Source organism: Pteropus alecto, unplaced genomic scaffold, assembly GCF_000325575.1.
Source record: "Pteropus alecto unplaced genomic scaffold, ASM32557v1 scaffold223, whole genome shotgun sequence".
Classification (NCBI taxonomy): Eukaryota; Metazoa; Chordata; class Mammalia; order Chiroptera; family Pteropodidae; genus Pteropus; species Pteropus alecto.
The window spans coordinates 3,064,840-3,077,202 of NW_006434441.1; the positions used below are offsets into that span (position 1 = coordinate 3,064,840).

Here is a 12,363-nt window from a genome sequence, read left to right on the forward strand (position 1 = left end):
TGAGTGCGAGGATCACATGGGAAGGAAGAATGGACACAAACAGAATTTTTCTCCCCAGCAGCTGTGCTTGCAGCCACGTCCTGGTTGGGGTGGGGCCAAGGGCCCCCACGAGTTAGCCAGTTCCTAGGGCAACTGGAGACTCAGCTGTGTCAAAGCGCCTGTTGAATCAGGCCAGTGAGTCATCTGCTTGGCGAAATCTTCGAGGTACAGTGGCCTGAAGGCCTCCCTGGGACAGTGGCAGTGGCTGTTCCCACAGTGGTGGCCAGGCTGGAAGCCCCGGGACTCCCAGCTGTCCTGCTGCCCTGAGAAAAAATTATAAAACTAATGTTCATTGTAGAAAAAAAAATTTAAGCATAAAAAATAAATGACCCATTAGCCTGTCCCTAATGGTAACCGTCATCTTCTTCTTGATGGTCTCCTTCGTCCTGAGCAGGCACACGGTCGGGTTGAGATTGCCATGCCGAGGTGACACACAGCCCCAGCGACCCCCAAGGCCAAGGCTCTGCAGCCACCCCTGTGGTCACCCCTCCCCACCCCTTCTCACATCCTGGCTCTTACAAGCAGTGCAAACTGGAAACCTTATGTTTTGTCACTAAGTGTGATGGTGGGTTGCCTTGAGTTGGTCTTTATCATGAGGAGCGCTCTTTTTCGTTTTTTGAGCCTTTAAAACATCATCAGAATGGGCGTTGACTTTTGTCGAATGCTTCCCTAACCCTGTGGGTTGTTTTCATATTTGCCCTCGCTACCCAGCCATTCAGAGTCATCCATTTGGCCCTGTGCTCTGAGGACAGGGTCTTGCTTTTGTGGAGGCTGAACAGGGGCTGTGGGAGGTGCGGTTGAGGCCTTCAATCTAAGTCACAGAGGTTACCATCCTGCAGGAACTCTGGGAGGGTAAGGACTTTCAAAGGCCACATGCAGGTGGCCCCACTGGGCCCAAGGGTCTAGGTGGCTTCTGGACACCCAGAACGTGTGACTTCTCTCTCCCCAGAACTGTGTCAGCAGGCAGCAGGTCCTCGCGGCCACCCGCCAGTTGCAGCAGCTGCTGAAGGCCCAAGAGACGCGCTTCGCTGAGGGCCTGCGTGACCTGAGGGGCCGGCTGGCTGCGCTGCAGAGCTCCGCCAGCAGAGTGGGCCCAGACGCTCCCCCAGGTAGGTACCCCCAGCAGCTGGGCATGGACGGGGCGCGTGCACCCTCCGCCCAGGCTCTCCTGTCCCACTCTCGTCTGAGCCACTGCCTCCTCCCCGACCTTCCAGTCCAGGAGTCGTGGTCACGACTGCATGTCACCGTCACACAGTTGTCTAAGGTCACCACTTTCACAGCAGTTCCCTGTTCCCTATCCCTACCCAGGGGGACTCCAAGCGGCACCGGTTTGGGTTTTTGTTTTTTTACTTTAACAGACTAATGTTTAGAGCAGTATCAAGATCACAGCAAAGGTAGGTGGGAAGCACAGAGAGTTCTCACATACTCACCGTCCCCGTATACATGCAACCTCCCCGCTAGCAGCGTCCCCCAGTGTGGCACGCCAGGCCTGTGAACCAACACTGGCTCCATGAGAGTCCCTGTCAGACCAGCAGGGCGAGCAGAAGGGCCGCGGACACATCCATCTGTCTGGCGGGCGGGCTCGACAGACACCGGGCTGTCCTCCTGCTGGTCCCCCTCACGGCTTTCGTGCTGCCAAGTCCCAAGGTGGGTGGCTGGATTCCCTCCCTCCAGCTTCTCCTCAGAGAGAAGGGGATGGCGGGGGCAGTAACCATGCTCTAGGGCAGAAGCCCATGGAGCATTGGACGTCAGTCGCCCACGTAAGACCCACTGTCAAGGCCCTTCCTTGCCGTGTGAGATGAAGTTCCTGGGAAGGCACTGGACTCCCTACGTTTTCAGAGACGGTGGCATCGGAGCCCAAGTCTCAGCACCACATGCCCACCTGGTTTCCTGTCCTTCCCCACCGCCCCTGTGCAGAGCCCAACCTGCCAGCCAGACCCCCTCACACTTCCCTGGGCACATGGGGCCCCAGGGCTCGTCACAGCTGGACTCTGAGCCAGGCAGGGCGGCCATCCTCTTTGCTACAGATGGGGAAACCAAGGCCGAGAGAAAGGAGTTCACTGTAGTGGGTCCCAGAGCCAGCGACTTTTATCTGCCAGGGGCTCAACCGCACACATCCCTCCTGTGCTTCTGGGAGCTTTTGTCGAATGCTTCTGGGCGGCCTGTAGCCTGGAGAGGGTTCTCAGAAGAACGAGCAGGAGATAATTTGTAAGACAGCAGCCCAGTGCAAGGTCTCTGCCACGAGCACAGACAGAAAGGCCTGTTGTTAAGTCACTAGCCCTCCCACCCCCAGATTCGAGGGCTTTCTTCCCTGAACCACACAAGATGTTTTTAAGTGGCCAATTCTCTTTTTAAGCAATTAACACCAATTGTTCTCTCTCTCATGTGTTGGACTCAGGCTGGCTGCTGCCAGCACCCCCACTGCAGGGTAGGCGCCATGCCTTTGCCCAGGAGCTAGCCCTGGACCAAAGTGCAGCTGCCAGGATGATTCTCTTTAGCTTTATTTATTTTTCTTTTTGAAGGGCATTTTGCTGGGGGTCGGGAAGAACACGTTCTCATCCTCTAGAATCCTTGGCCTTCCCCTCCTGTCTTCAGCATTCCTTCCCATTCCCCAGCCACTCCTACATGGAACCGTCACAACCGATCGGCTTCAGGGCTGTTCCGAGCAGCCTCGTGTTCCTCACGTCGCCAGGCTCGCTTCCCCCGTGACTCTATTCTTCACACAATAGCCCCCCCGCAAAGTACAGGGGCTTCCCTTCGGCCTGCAGACACGGGGACATGCTCATAGTGAAATGACCAGCCATGGGGCATGCTGTCCATTGGACAGGGGCCCTTGGCTCCTATTTGGGGGGTGACAGCAAATTAATTTTTAATTGACTACATCCATTCACTAATCTCACTAACATTTATTGAGCACCTACTGTGTGCAGGTATGATTTATCTGTGAATTGCTTCAGCAGGTGTTTTCCTGAGGGTTTTAAGAATTCCTCACCCCAAAGAGACCCCACTCCCTTCCCCCAAACGATGGTCTCTGACATTCCTCAGATCTGCCAGGGGTGCTGGTACTGGCCTGTCCCACTGTCCACCCAGATTCCACGTGGTTACGCCTCCATCATCCTCAATTCTTGGCTCCAGTGAGACGTCCCGACCACCAAGTGCATGGCTGCGCCCCTTGCTGTGCCACCCAGCACTGCTCCCTACTGTTTTCTGCATGATACTTGAAACCTCTTATCTCATTCTGCTGTCTGCTCCTGGGTCTCAGTTATTAATTGTGTCCCCTGCTAGAAGGGGTTTCCTGGGAGCTGAGTTTTGTCTGTTTTACCCTTGAGAGCCTAATATAGTGCCTGGCGCATTGTAAAAACATAATCAATCAGTTTTTATTCATTCCTGTGTTCGAAGATTATTTATTGGGTGCTTGCTGTGGGGCAGGAGCTGGGCTGGGCCAGGTGTGCAGCAGGGACCCAGGCCAGGCCTAGGCTGCCCTCAAGCTGCGTCCCAGGGAGAAGAGTGACAGCAGATGTGGAAACAAACATGTGGACAAGATGCCTCCAGGGGTCACCAATCTTGAAAGGAAGCCAAGGGACTCACGGCACGGCAGGTGCCCTGGGAAGTTTTAGTGAAGCTTGATGGTTGGAGGACACTCTGAGAGGGGCGGGCATTCAGTGGGGACCCACGTGAGTGAGGAGGAACCAGCGATGGGGTGTTCTGGGAGAGAGCCATCCAGGCCGAGGGAAGAGCAGATGTGGAGGCCTAGGGGTGCTGAGCCCTTGCTGGACTCAAGAAGGCAGAGTGGCCGATGGTCAGTGCAGCTTGGAGTCCCTCCCTGACCATCCCCCTTCGGGGCTGTGCCCAGCTCTCAGGCTGTCTGAGCCACATTCCTTCATGGTTCACAAATGCACTCTGAGGATTCCATGAGGCACAAAATTTAAAGCTGTGCAGCCTGGCACTTAGCCTGGAGGAGGCATTCGGAAGGCCAGATACCTGTTAACTGGGGGATGTCCTTCCTTTTCTCCTTACAGTGCCCTGCCCTGCGCTGAACGCCCCTCTGGGTGGCAGAAAGTTCGGAAACAAGTACTCAGCGGGTCACGAAGTCCACTTTGCCTGTGACCCCGGGTTCCGGCTGGTCGGGCCCAGCAGCGTGCTGTGCCTCCCCAATGGCACCTGGACGGGAGAGGGGCCGCACTGCAGAGGTGGGTCCTTCCTTCCCTCCCAGCCAGGCATTGCTGCCCAGGGGTCTGCCAGGGACAAAGGGTCACTCCTTGGCACACTTTTGGCCTCTCCTCCACCATTCCTCGCCACAGATCTATCTGTAGCCACCATGTCTGATGGCCAGCTCCACCGGCAGGGCACCCTAGACCCTCCCAACAATTTACTCTTGTTGACATATGGGGAAACTGAGGCACAGAAGGGCCTTGCCCAAGGCCACAGAGCTGGAGGACAGGCTGAGGGGACTCAGTACCCTGCTCTCCCCAGCACTGGACCAGGAAGGGGTCTGAGGGAAGCACTGCACAGAAACGCTCCCCAAGGCTGCAGCTTGTTTGTGAGACTCTTGGTGGCCTGTGGTGTCAAGGCCATTCCCAGGTGTCTCTACTGTCCACTTTGGGACTTGGTGTGGACAGGCTCCAGGACAGACTGCTGGGTGTGGGGCAGCATGACAAGCTTGTCTTCTCACTGTGCTGGGCTTACAAAATGCTTGCTTGGTGCCCAGAACAATCAGGCTAGGCTCACGCCATGGGGGTCCTTTTCAGAAATGCACGGTCAATGCTTCACGCTCTCCAGTCACCTTTGGGGCAGGGTTCAAGTGACATCTGCTGGGACACAACACCCACGGCTTTAGCCCGAGAGTAGAAGGGGAAATGCAGATGTTATATACACAAACAGATTGTGGAGAGTGGCAGAGAGGACTTTGAATGGCTCGAGAACATACCGGAGAACCAGAAAACCCACGATCTGTCCCGACGTGCGTGGGGTGACACAGGAGGCGCAGGGCAGCCAGCCCCACTCTCGGGGCCTAGATGTGGTTTCCTGTCTCCCAGGAAGGGCAGGTTCAAAGGATGGTTACAGGTACCAGCTCTCAGACCAGTTGGGAGCCAACCAGGAAATATAAGCCATGTGACATGCAGACACAGCGGGGGACATGCCAGTACCTGGATTCACCCTGGACCCTGAAAGACTGCCAGCATCTCAAAAAGATACAAAAAGAATAACAGGTTTTCTCCTGTGCTGAGAACTCATAGGATTTATTCTAACAGCTTTCGTGTGTGTCCTGCGGCCGAGCTGACCGCAGTCACCGTGTTCAGTCCCCCCAGGACTTGCCTGCACATGACTGGAAGTTCATGACATTGCCTCTGTTGTCCTTACACACTGGGACCCAACTCAAGAGCCTCGATCAGACTCGGAAGGTCTCATTTTTGGGGGACAAGACAGCGGTACGGCCTTCTGCCCCCACTCTCGTCTTGTCTCCTGTGACACCTTGGTGACATCGCCGTCGTCCGCAAGTGGGCCTCTCTCGAGCTGGTTCCTCAAGAGCCCGGGGTTGATCCCCCAGGTTCTCGCACTTTCAGAAAGTGCACCATTAGCACTGGATGTCATTTCAATTGGACATAAAATTCTTGGCTCCTGTTTCTTTCCTCGAATGTCTTAAATACGTTCGTTTTTCTGTGTCTTCTGTTTAACTAATGCTGTTGCTGCCATCATATCCCGGTCTTTTTGCCTGGATGATGCTCAAAGGATTTTTCTTTTTCTTCAAACTTGAATCGTTTTGTTGGGTTTCGTGTCGACACTGGCCTTCCCAAGCCAGTTTTCTCAGCTGTGAGCCCCACTTTGCAATAGGAAGTCTCTGTGCCTGGAGCTGCCTGGCCCCCAGGGACTCTCAGAACATTCCAGGACAAGCCCCAATATTGTCCAGACTCTATGGGAGGTGACTCCAAATTAGGCCCAACCAGTGAGATCAATGAGGAGGAAGGAGGTGGTCCGGATCCAAGTGGGGGAGATGGAAGCGGGTGCAGCTGAGCCCGAGCAGAGCTGGGAGACCAGGGCCAGGCGGTTAGAACAGCTGTGCAGGAAAACGTGTCCCCCCAGTACACGTGACGGAAAACCCCATAAACACTGTTGCGAGAAAACAGAGGGTACAGTCTAAGGACGATGAGGCAACACCAGAAAGACATGCCTGTAGAACAGATGGATGCTGTGACAACATGCCCAAGCTGCAAGAAACATTTAAAAGATGAAAACCATGGAAAGGCAGCATGCGCGACATTTACGGAACCTCGAAGTGAGGTGACAGGAGACGTGGGAGGTTTGACACGCAATGACAGAACACTGGCAGGAACTGGAAACGCAATGGCCAGGACTGGCTCGCGTGAGCAGAACCCGGAGCCCGGCTGGAGGGCACAGCAGGCGCAGCTACAGTGGGTGGCGGGAGCAGCAGCGTGCTTCCACTCGCCAGCCTCTCCGCAACCCCAAAGGCATCATTAAGTGTCACCGCCCGGGGCAGACGTGATGTGATGACCATGTCCTTCAGTCAGGACAGAGCGGGCGCTGGGACTGGGCAGTGGCCATGGCACGTCTCCAGCAGCGGATCAGATAAGGATGGAGCATCTGCGTGGAGGCTGTTAGTGATATCGGCCCTGGGCAGCAGGGTTCCAGGCATCTGGGCACAACCCCACCCTCACCCCACCCCCACCTGTCTGGGTTCCTCATGCTCAGTGCCCCCTGCTGGGTCCTCTGCACACAGACTGAAAGGCACCAGTGTTTGCACCAGGCTCCATGCCCACTCCAGGGCCCGTGACTGTGGACTCCACAAGTGAGGACGACAGGGCTGGACAGTGAACAACAATGGGAACGCCAGGCCCTGTGGCTTCGTGTGCTCTGCTTCCAGACACAGTCTCAGAAGCCAGTTGTCTGAAAACAAAGTGTGCAGGGTGCAGCCAGGCCCAGGTTACTAACGGGTTGAACAGGCCCCCCAGGACAGGCAGCGCCTGGATAGTCTGGGTTCTCCCGTGACAAATGCAATGTCACAGTCTACATGACATCGCAGTCCCAAGGCCACAGGGAGACCCCTAACAACCCACCCACATAAGGCTGCTGCCCTCACCAGGAGCAGAGCCCCTCCCTCCTATTACTGGACACAGCAGGAGAGGACATGGTCCTGACCCGTCCCGGGATGCTGTAGTCAGCTAGTGGTCACCGACCTGAGCCTTGGGCTTGTGGACTCGCAGCCCGCAGATGGGCCCATGGATGTCAAAGTCATCTTATCCTAATTGGGAAATTCATGAATGTTCCTCATGGGAAAACAAAAGAGGACAGAAAGGTATAAATAAGCAAAGAAAAAGTACCACATGGAGAAAACCTACCGGACTTGTCAAGGTGCATCTTCTGAGCCCTTCCACAGGGCTGCTGTGAGGATGTAAGGAACTGCCCCTTGCTGACCTTGAGGTCAGGTGCAGGGTCAGAACGCCTTGGTCCCATAGGAGCAGGCACAGTGGAGGATCACAGCCAGACTGGAAAGAGAGGGCATTTCCCACCTCCCTCCCATTAACAGAACCCCTGAATGGAGATCCTTCAAGGGATTCTGCCTGGGTGCTGGCAGGTGGGGGTGGCTGATGAGCAGCCCCCTGGTGGCAGAGCTCCAGGTGGGCCGGGGTCCGTGGCCTGCTGAGTGATGTGTAGACTGCATTTGCTCTCACGGTGGGGACAGTGGCAAGGGCAGAGTGGGGAACGGGAGCTGGAGTTATCCTGCAATGTGTCAAAGTCCTCTCATCCGTGTTTTGTTTGTGTAGGATCAGAACTCACGCTTGTATCTGATCATTCTTTCTTTTCCTAGATATCAGCGAGTGTTCCAGCCAGCCCTGTCAGAATGGTGGGACATGCGTAGAAGGAGTCAACCAGTACAAATGCGTTTGTCCCCCAGGAAGGACGGGGAGCCGCTGTCAGCACCATGCCCAGACTGGTACGTAGTCATATGGGGCTGGGCGAGGACATCCCGCTGCCAAGAGATGGGGACCCTGGTCAAGGGCCAACAGATTTGGGCAGGTCAGAGTGGGCTCTTCCTCTCAGTGTCACACCCACTGACCCCGCTGGTACCCTGAGGCCATTTCTGGGGAGGGCTTTAGTGCTTTTGTGTAACCAATTCTGATCCTTCTTATGGAAGAATGTTCTCGTGGAAGGACTGAATCACAGTCTGAAAACTCCACGGACTGGGGTTGGGCCTGGGACGTTTCCATGCTACCATCTCCACACGGTCACATTTCCACTGCAGACCAGCTCCTTCAAACACTCCCGCCACACCCGTCAACCGTAGTTAATGATAGAGGCCAAGTGTCTATAGAGCTGGGTGATGGGACATCTGGCTGGTGGTGAGGGGGCCCACATTGAGTCCAAGGTGCAGGGTGGCTGTTGTGCAGATGGCCAGGAAATCCAGTGGGGAACCTACAGGGACAGATTGGGATCCCCAATTGCGCAGCAACCAAAATGTCCTATACAGAAAGGTCTGACCCTAAAGACAGAAAAGCCTAGAGGGTGCTCTGTGATTCCCACGTGGCATCTGCCCTGGGGAGGAGGGACGTGCAGCTGGCATGGTCCAGAGACCAGGAGCTTTGCCAGTCTTCAGTGTGCTGGCACTGGACCCAACCCCAGGTCGCTAAGCGTTGCCGCCCTAGACTGGCCGCTTTATGTCTTGATTCGGTTGGGCCGAGGCAGCCTGCTAGGAGCCTCTCCAGGAGGAGGTGCCTTCCCCAGAGCACAGGGGACCCTCCAGCTCCTGTCCCCATGCTGCTCTGTGCAGATTCTGGAGGTGCTAGAGTCAGTCTCTTCCTGGCAGCCCCACTGCGTCTCCTACTTATAAACAGGGCAGAAAAAGAAATGGCCCCCTTCAGCCCAGATGTGCTGGTCCTGGGCACTGGTGGCTTGTGTATCAGACTTTAGGCTGCTGTCCCTCAGGCCCAGGATCACTTGATGTGTAAAGTGTCCCCTCAACAGGACTCTGCCCCAGGAAGGGAAGGAGGGGTTGGCAGGCGCATCCCTGGACAGCCGAAGACCAAAGAGGCGCCTGCCAGCCCCTCCTTCAGCCCTGCCTCTGTCTTCTCAGCTTCCAGGAGCCTGTCCCACAGTGCTTTTTAAAATAACCCGTTCACCTTTTCCTTTCTCTCATGGAAAAACATACACAACATGCTCTGTGCAGTGAACAATGGCCCCCATCCTCCCCTCCCAGTGACAACCCTCTACTTCTGGCTCTGAATCCGATTCTTCTGAGGACTTCACAGACGTGGAGTCACACGTGTCCTCTATGCATCCCATTACTTTCACCCTCATCCCCTACAGCCTCTCTCAAACAAATGAAAGCTCTGAATCCTTTGAACTTTAAAAATCTAATTCTTTCTGATTAGAAAATTGCTTCCTGTTCTTCGTTAAAAAAATAAACAAAAACTTAGACACTTTAGAAAAGGGTGAAGAATACACAAAAAAGAATCCCCAAACCTGTTTGGAGCTTCAGTGATAGCTGTTAGCATGGGCGGGGCGGGGGTGGGGGGGCCTGCTGCGCTGTGCTCTGTGCGCCTGTCCCCTAGCCCTTCCAGCCCTTCCGCTGGGTTTTGGTCAGTTACCTCCCTCCTCCCCCGCCTGCAGAGTAAGTGCTGAGGGCCGCTGTCCCCAGCACCTCCTGTGGTCCAGCCGGTAAGGTGGGGGGAGGGGTGGCCCTGAGAAGTCTTGTCCCTGCAGGAGCCCCTGAGCGTGTGGCTGGTGACCCCGCCTTCAGCCGTGCGCCCCGCTGCGCACAGGTGGAGAGGACCCGGCAGTGCAGCTGTGAGGCTGGTTTCCAGCTGAGCAGCACAGCAGGAGACAGCATCTGTCAGGGTAGGTGAGCCATAGGGCCCTCACCACGGGGACGGGGCTAGTATGGGAGGAACACAGGGGGGAAGGGGCTCCCACCTCTGCCCTGCCACCTGCAGATGCACCCAGCACGCACTCCTTATGGAAAAGCAGCGCAAGGGGATGGGGAGGGCAGGCTTGCTAGGCAGGTTGGCCTGGCAGAGCCCTGAGCCCCTGTCTCTCCATCCGGGCTGGAACCACAGGGGCAAGGGCTACACTAGTAGACAGGCCAAGCTCAGCAGGCATCTGGGGCCATCTCTGTACCCTCTGGGGCTTAGCTTTTCCTGTGGAGCCACTTCTGCTGGTCCTCTGGGCCCCCAGTTCAGGAGAAGGGGTGCATGCCTGCTGGGGCTGGGGCTTCCGTGGGGCTCCCAGAGTCAGGTTGGCACTCTGTCCTCAGATGTGAATGAGTGTGAGCTCTACGGGCAAGAGGGGCGGCCCCGGCTCTGCATGCACGCCTGTGTGAACACACCCGGTTCCTACCGCTGCACCTGCCCCAGCGGGTACCGGACCCTGCCCGATGGGAAGAGCTGCGAGGGTGAGTGGGCCCACAGCAGAAGGCGGGTACTGCTCTCTTGACCCACCAGGACCTCAGAATGGGATGTGGTGGCTGTTGAGGGAGTCAAAGTCTCAAATGTAGTTAGTCTGTTAAAAAACACCAATGAATCTCAGATCAGGCTACATCATCACTGATTTAAATAGGAAAGCAAATCTCTTCACCAACCTGGCAAATAGTCTCTCCCAACCTTATGGGAGTAACTATTCTCAAGGTCAGGTCATGACCTCCTGCTCAGCAATGTCTTTAGCCAGGACTGGACCCAAAGGCAGAGCAGCCAGACAGTCCCTGTGTCCTGCAATCTGGAGGGGACATGAGGCTCCTGGCACAGGGCCCCTTCTCCACAGCCTGCGCAGGCCCACATTTGCATCTGAAAGGGAAGCACCTACAGGCACTTATACCCTAGTGTGATCACCCAACATCTCAGGCCTGAACCCTGATGCTGCAACAGGTCTCTGGGGGGAAATGATTTTGCTAACACAGGCTTGCCTCAACTGGAGAAGGGACAGACCTGTGTCCCCAGCTGTACTCATCCATGGAGACAGGGCACGGAAAAGAACCTAGCCAGATAATGGCTCCAAACTTCTGGGAGAGAAAGGGGAGAGAGGACAGAGGGCTCCTCCATGGTCATGGGGGTGAAGAGAGACAGCTCCCAGTGACAGCCTGTCAAGGATCCACTGCAGGACTCAGAGGAGTGGGCAATTTGGGACTGGAGTAGAAGGCATCCAGGTAGCTGTCATCCGTCCATCCATCCATCCGTCCATCCCTCCATGCATCTCTCTCACCCATTCGTCCACCTATCCGTCCATCTGTCCATCCACCCATCCATGCGTCTGTCCCACAAGTGTTCATGAAGGCCACGCAAAATTGTGTGGGGTTGGGAAGAAACAGTCTCCAGCCAGGGAGCTCACGGGAAGGGAACAGAGTTCACGTACGGGAGAGTGCAGTCTTGTAAGGCTGAGCAGAGAGCTGTTGGTGATTCAGTCACCAAGAAAGTGGCGCAGCCTTGGAGGGAGGCTGCAGGGCCAGAGGCAGGCCTGAGAAGCGCTGTGGTGGGCACTCCTCTGTGCTACCCAGCCTTTGTGAGCAGTTGTGCTGGGGAGGAAGATGGGTCGGTGGGGAGTGGGGGGTGTCCCCCAGCACATGCAGCAGTGCCTCCATGGACCTGGGTTCTAGGCATAAAGGGGACAGGCGTTCCCCTGTAAGAACACGTGTGGCTGTTTAGAAAGCTCGCTAGGTGTGGAGCATGACGTTCCAGTGGCCCCATCAGTGACGCTGGGTACATTGAGGATATCGGGGGCCTTCTCCCCGGCCGGGTCTCATATTTCAGATGTCGACGAGTGTGTGAATCCACAACACCTATGTCCCCGGGGAACCCTGTGTGTCAACACCGGCGGAAGCTTCCAGTGCGTCAGCCCCGAGTGCCCCAAGGGCAGTGGCAACGTGAGCTATGTGAAGACATCGCCCTTGTGAGTGTCCCAGGGTGGCGGCCAGGGCCTCCAAGGGTCTTGGGGGAAGGTGCGGTGTGTCCGAGAGGGAAGTCTGGCACCTCTGAGCCCTGCCTCCCATCAGCAGACACATTTACTGTGCAGTCAGAACCCAACTGGCCCCTGCACGGGGACTTCCAAGTGTGCCTGCTGACATGGTGGGTGATGGAACTGTGGATGCCCCTGGGTGCTGCTGGGGGCATGACCAGGGGCAGGTATGCCTCACACCAATTTGGGAGAGGTCCACCTTCCCGGGTTCACACTGCACATCTACACACCTGCCCAGTGTGCTATCATTGGCTTCCCCATGGTGCTGGATAGCTCAGCTGCTAGGAACCTCAGCACTGGGAAAGCTTTTTCTTTTGGGGGACAGGCCTCCCAGGGAGAATCACTGCAACTGTGACAAAGTACGTG

At 56.1% G+C, this 12,363-nt stretch overlaps 1 protein-coding gene across 1 annotated transcript in view; it reads left to right on the forward strand.

Moving 5' to 3' along the window:
- FBLN7 (fibulin 7) overlaps window positions 1-12,363 on the forward strand; it is a 30,763-nt gene that overhangs the window by 13,348 nt on the left and 5,052 nt on the right. The window contains exons 2-7 of the mRNA XM_015587458.2: window positions 989-1,148; window positions 4,059-4,229; window positions 7,865-7,990; window positions 9,757-9,891; window positions 10,307-10,444; window positions 11,793-11,931. Coding sequence (XP_015442944.1) covers window positions 989-1,148; window positions 4,059-4,229; window positions 7,865-7,990; window positions 9,757-9,891; window positions 10,307-10,444; window positions 11,793-11,931 — 869 coding nt within the window. The remainder of the gene's footprint in view (window positions 1-988; window positions 1,149-4,058; window positions 4,230-7,864; window positions 7,991-9,756; window positions 9,892-10,306; window positions 10,445-11,792; window positions 11,932-12,363) is intronic.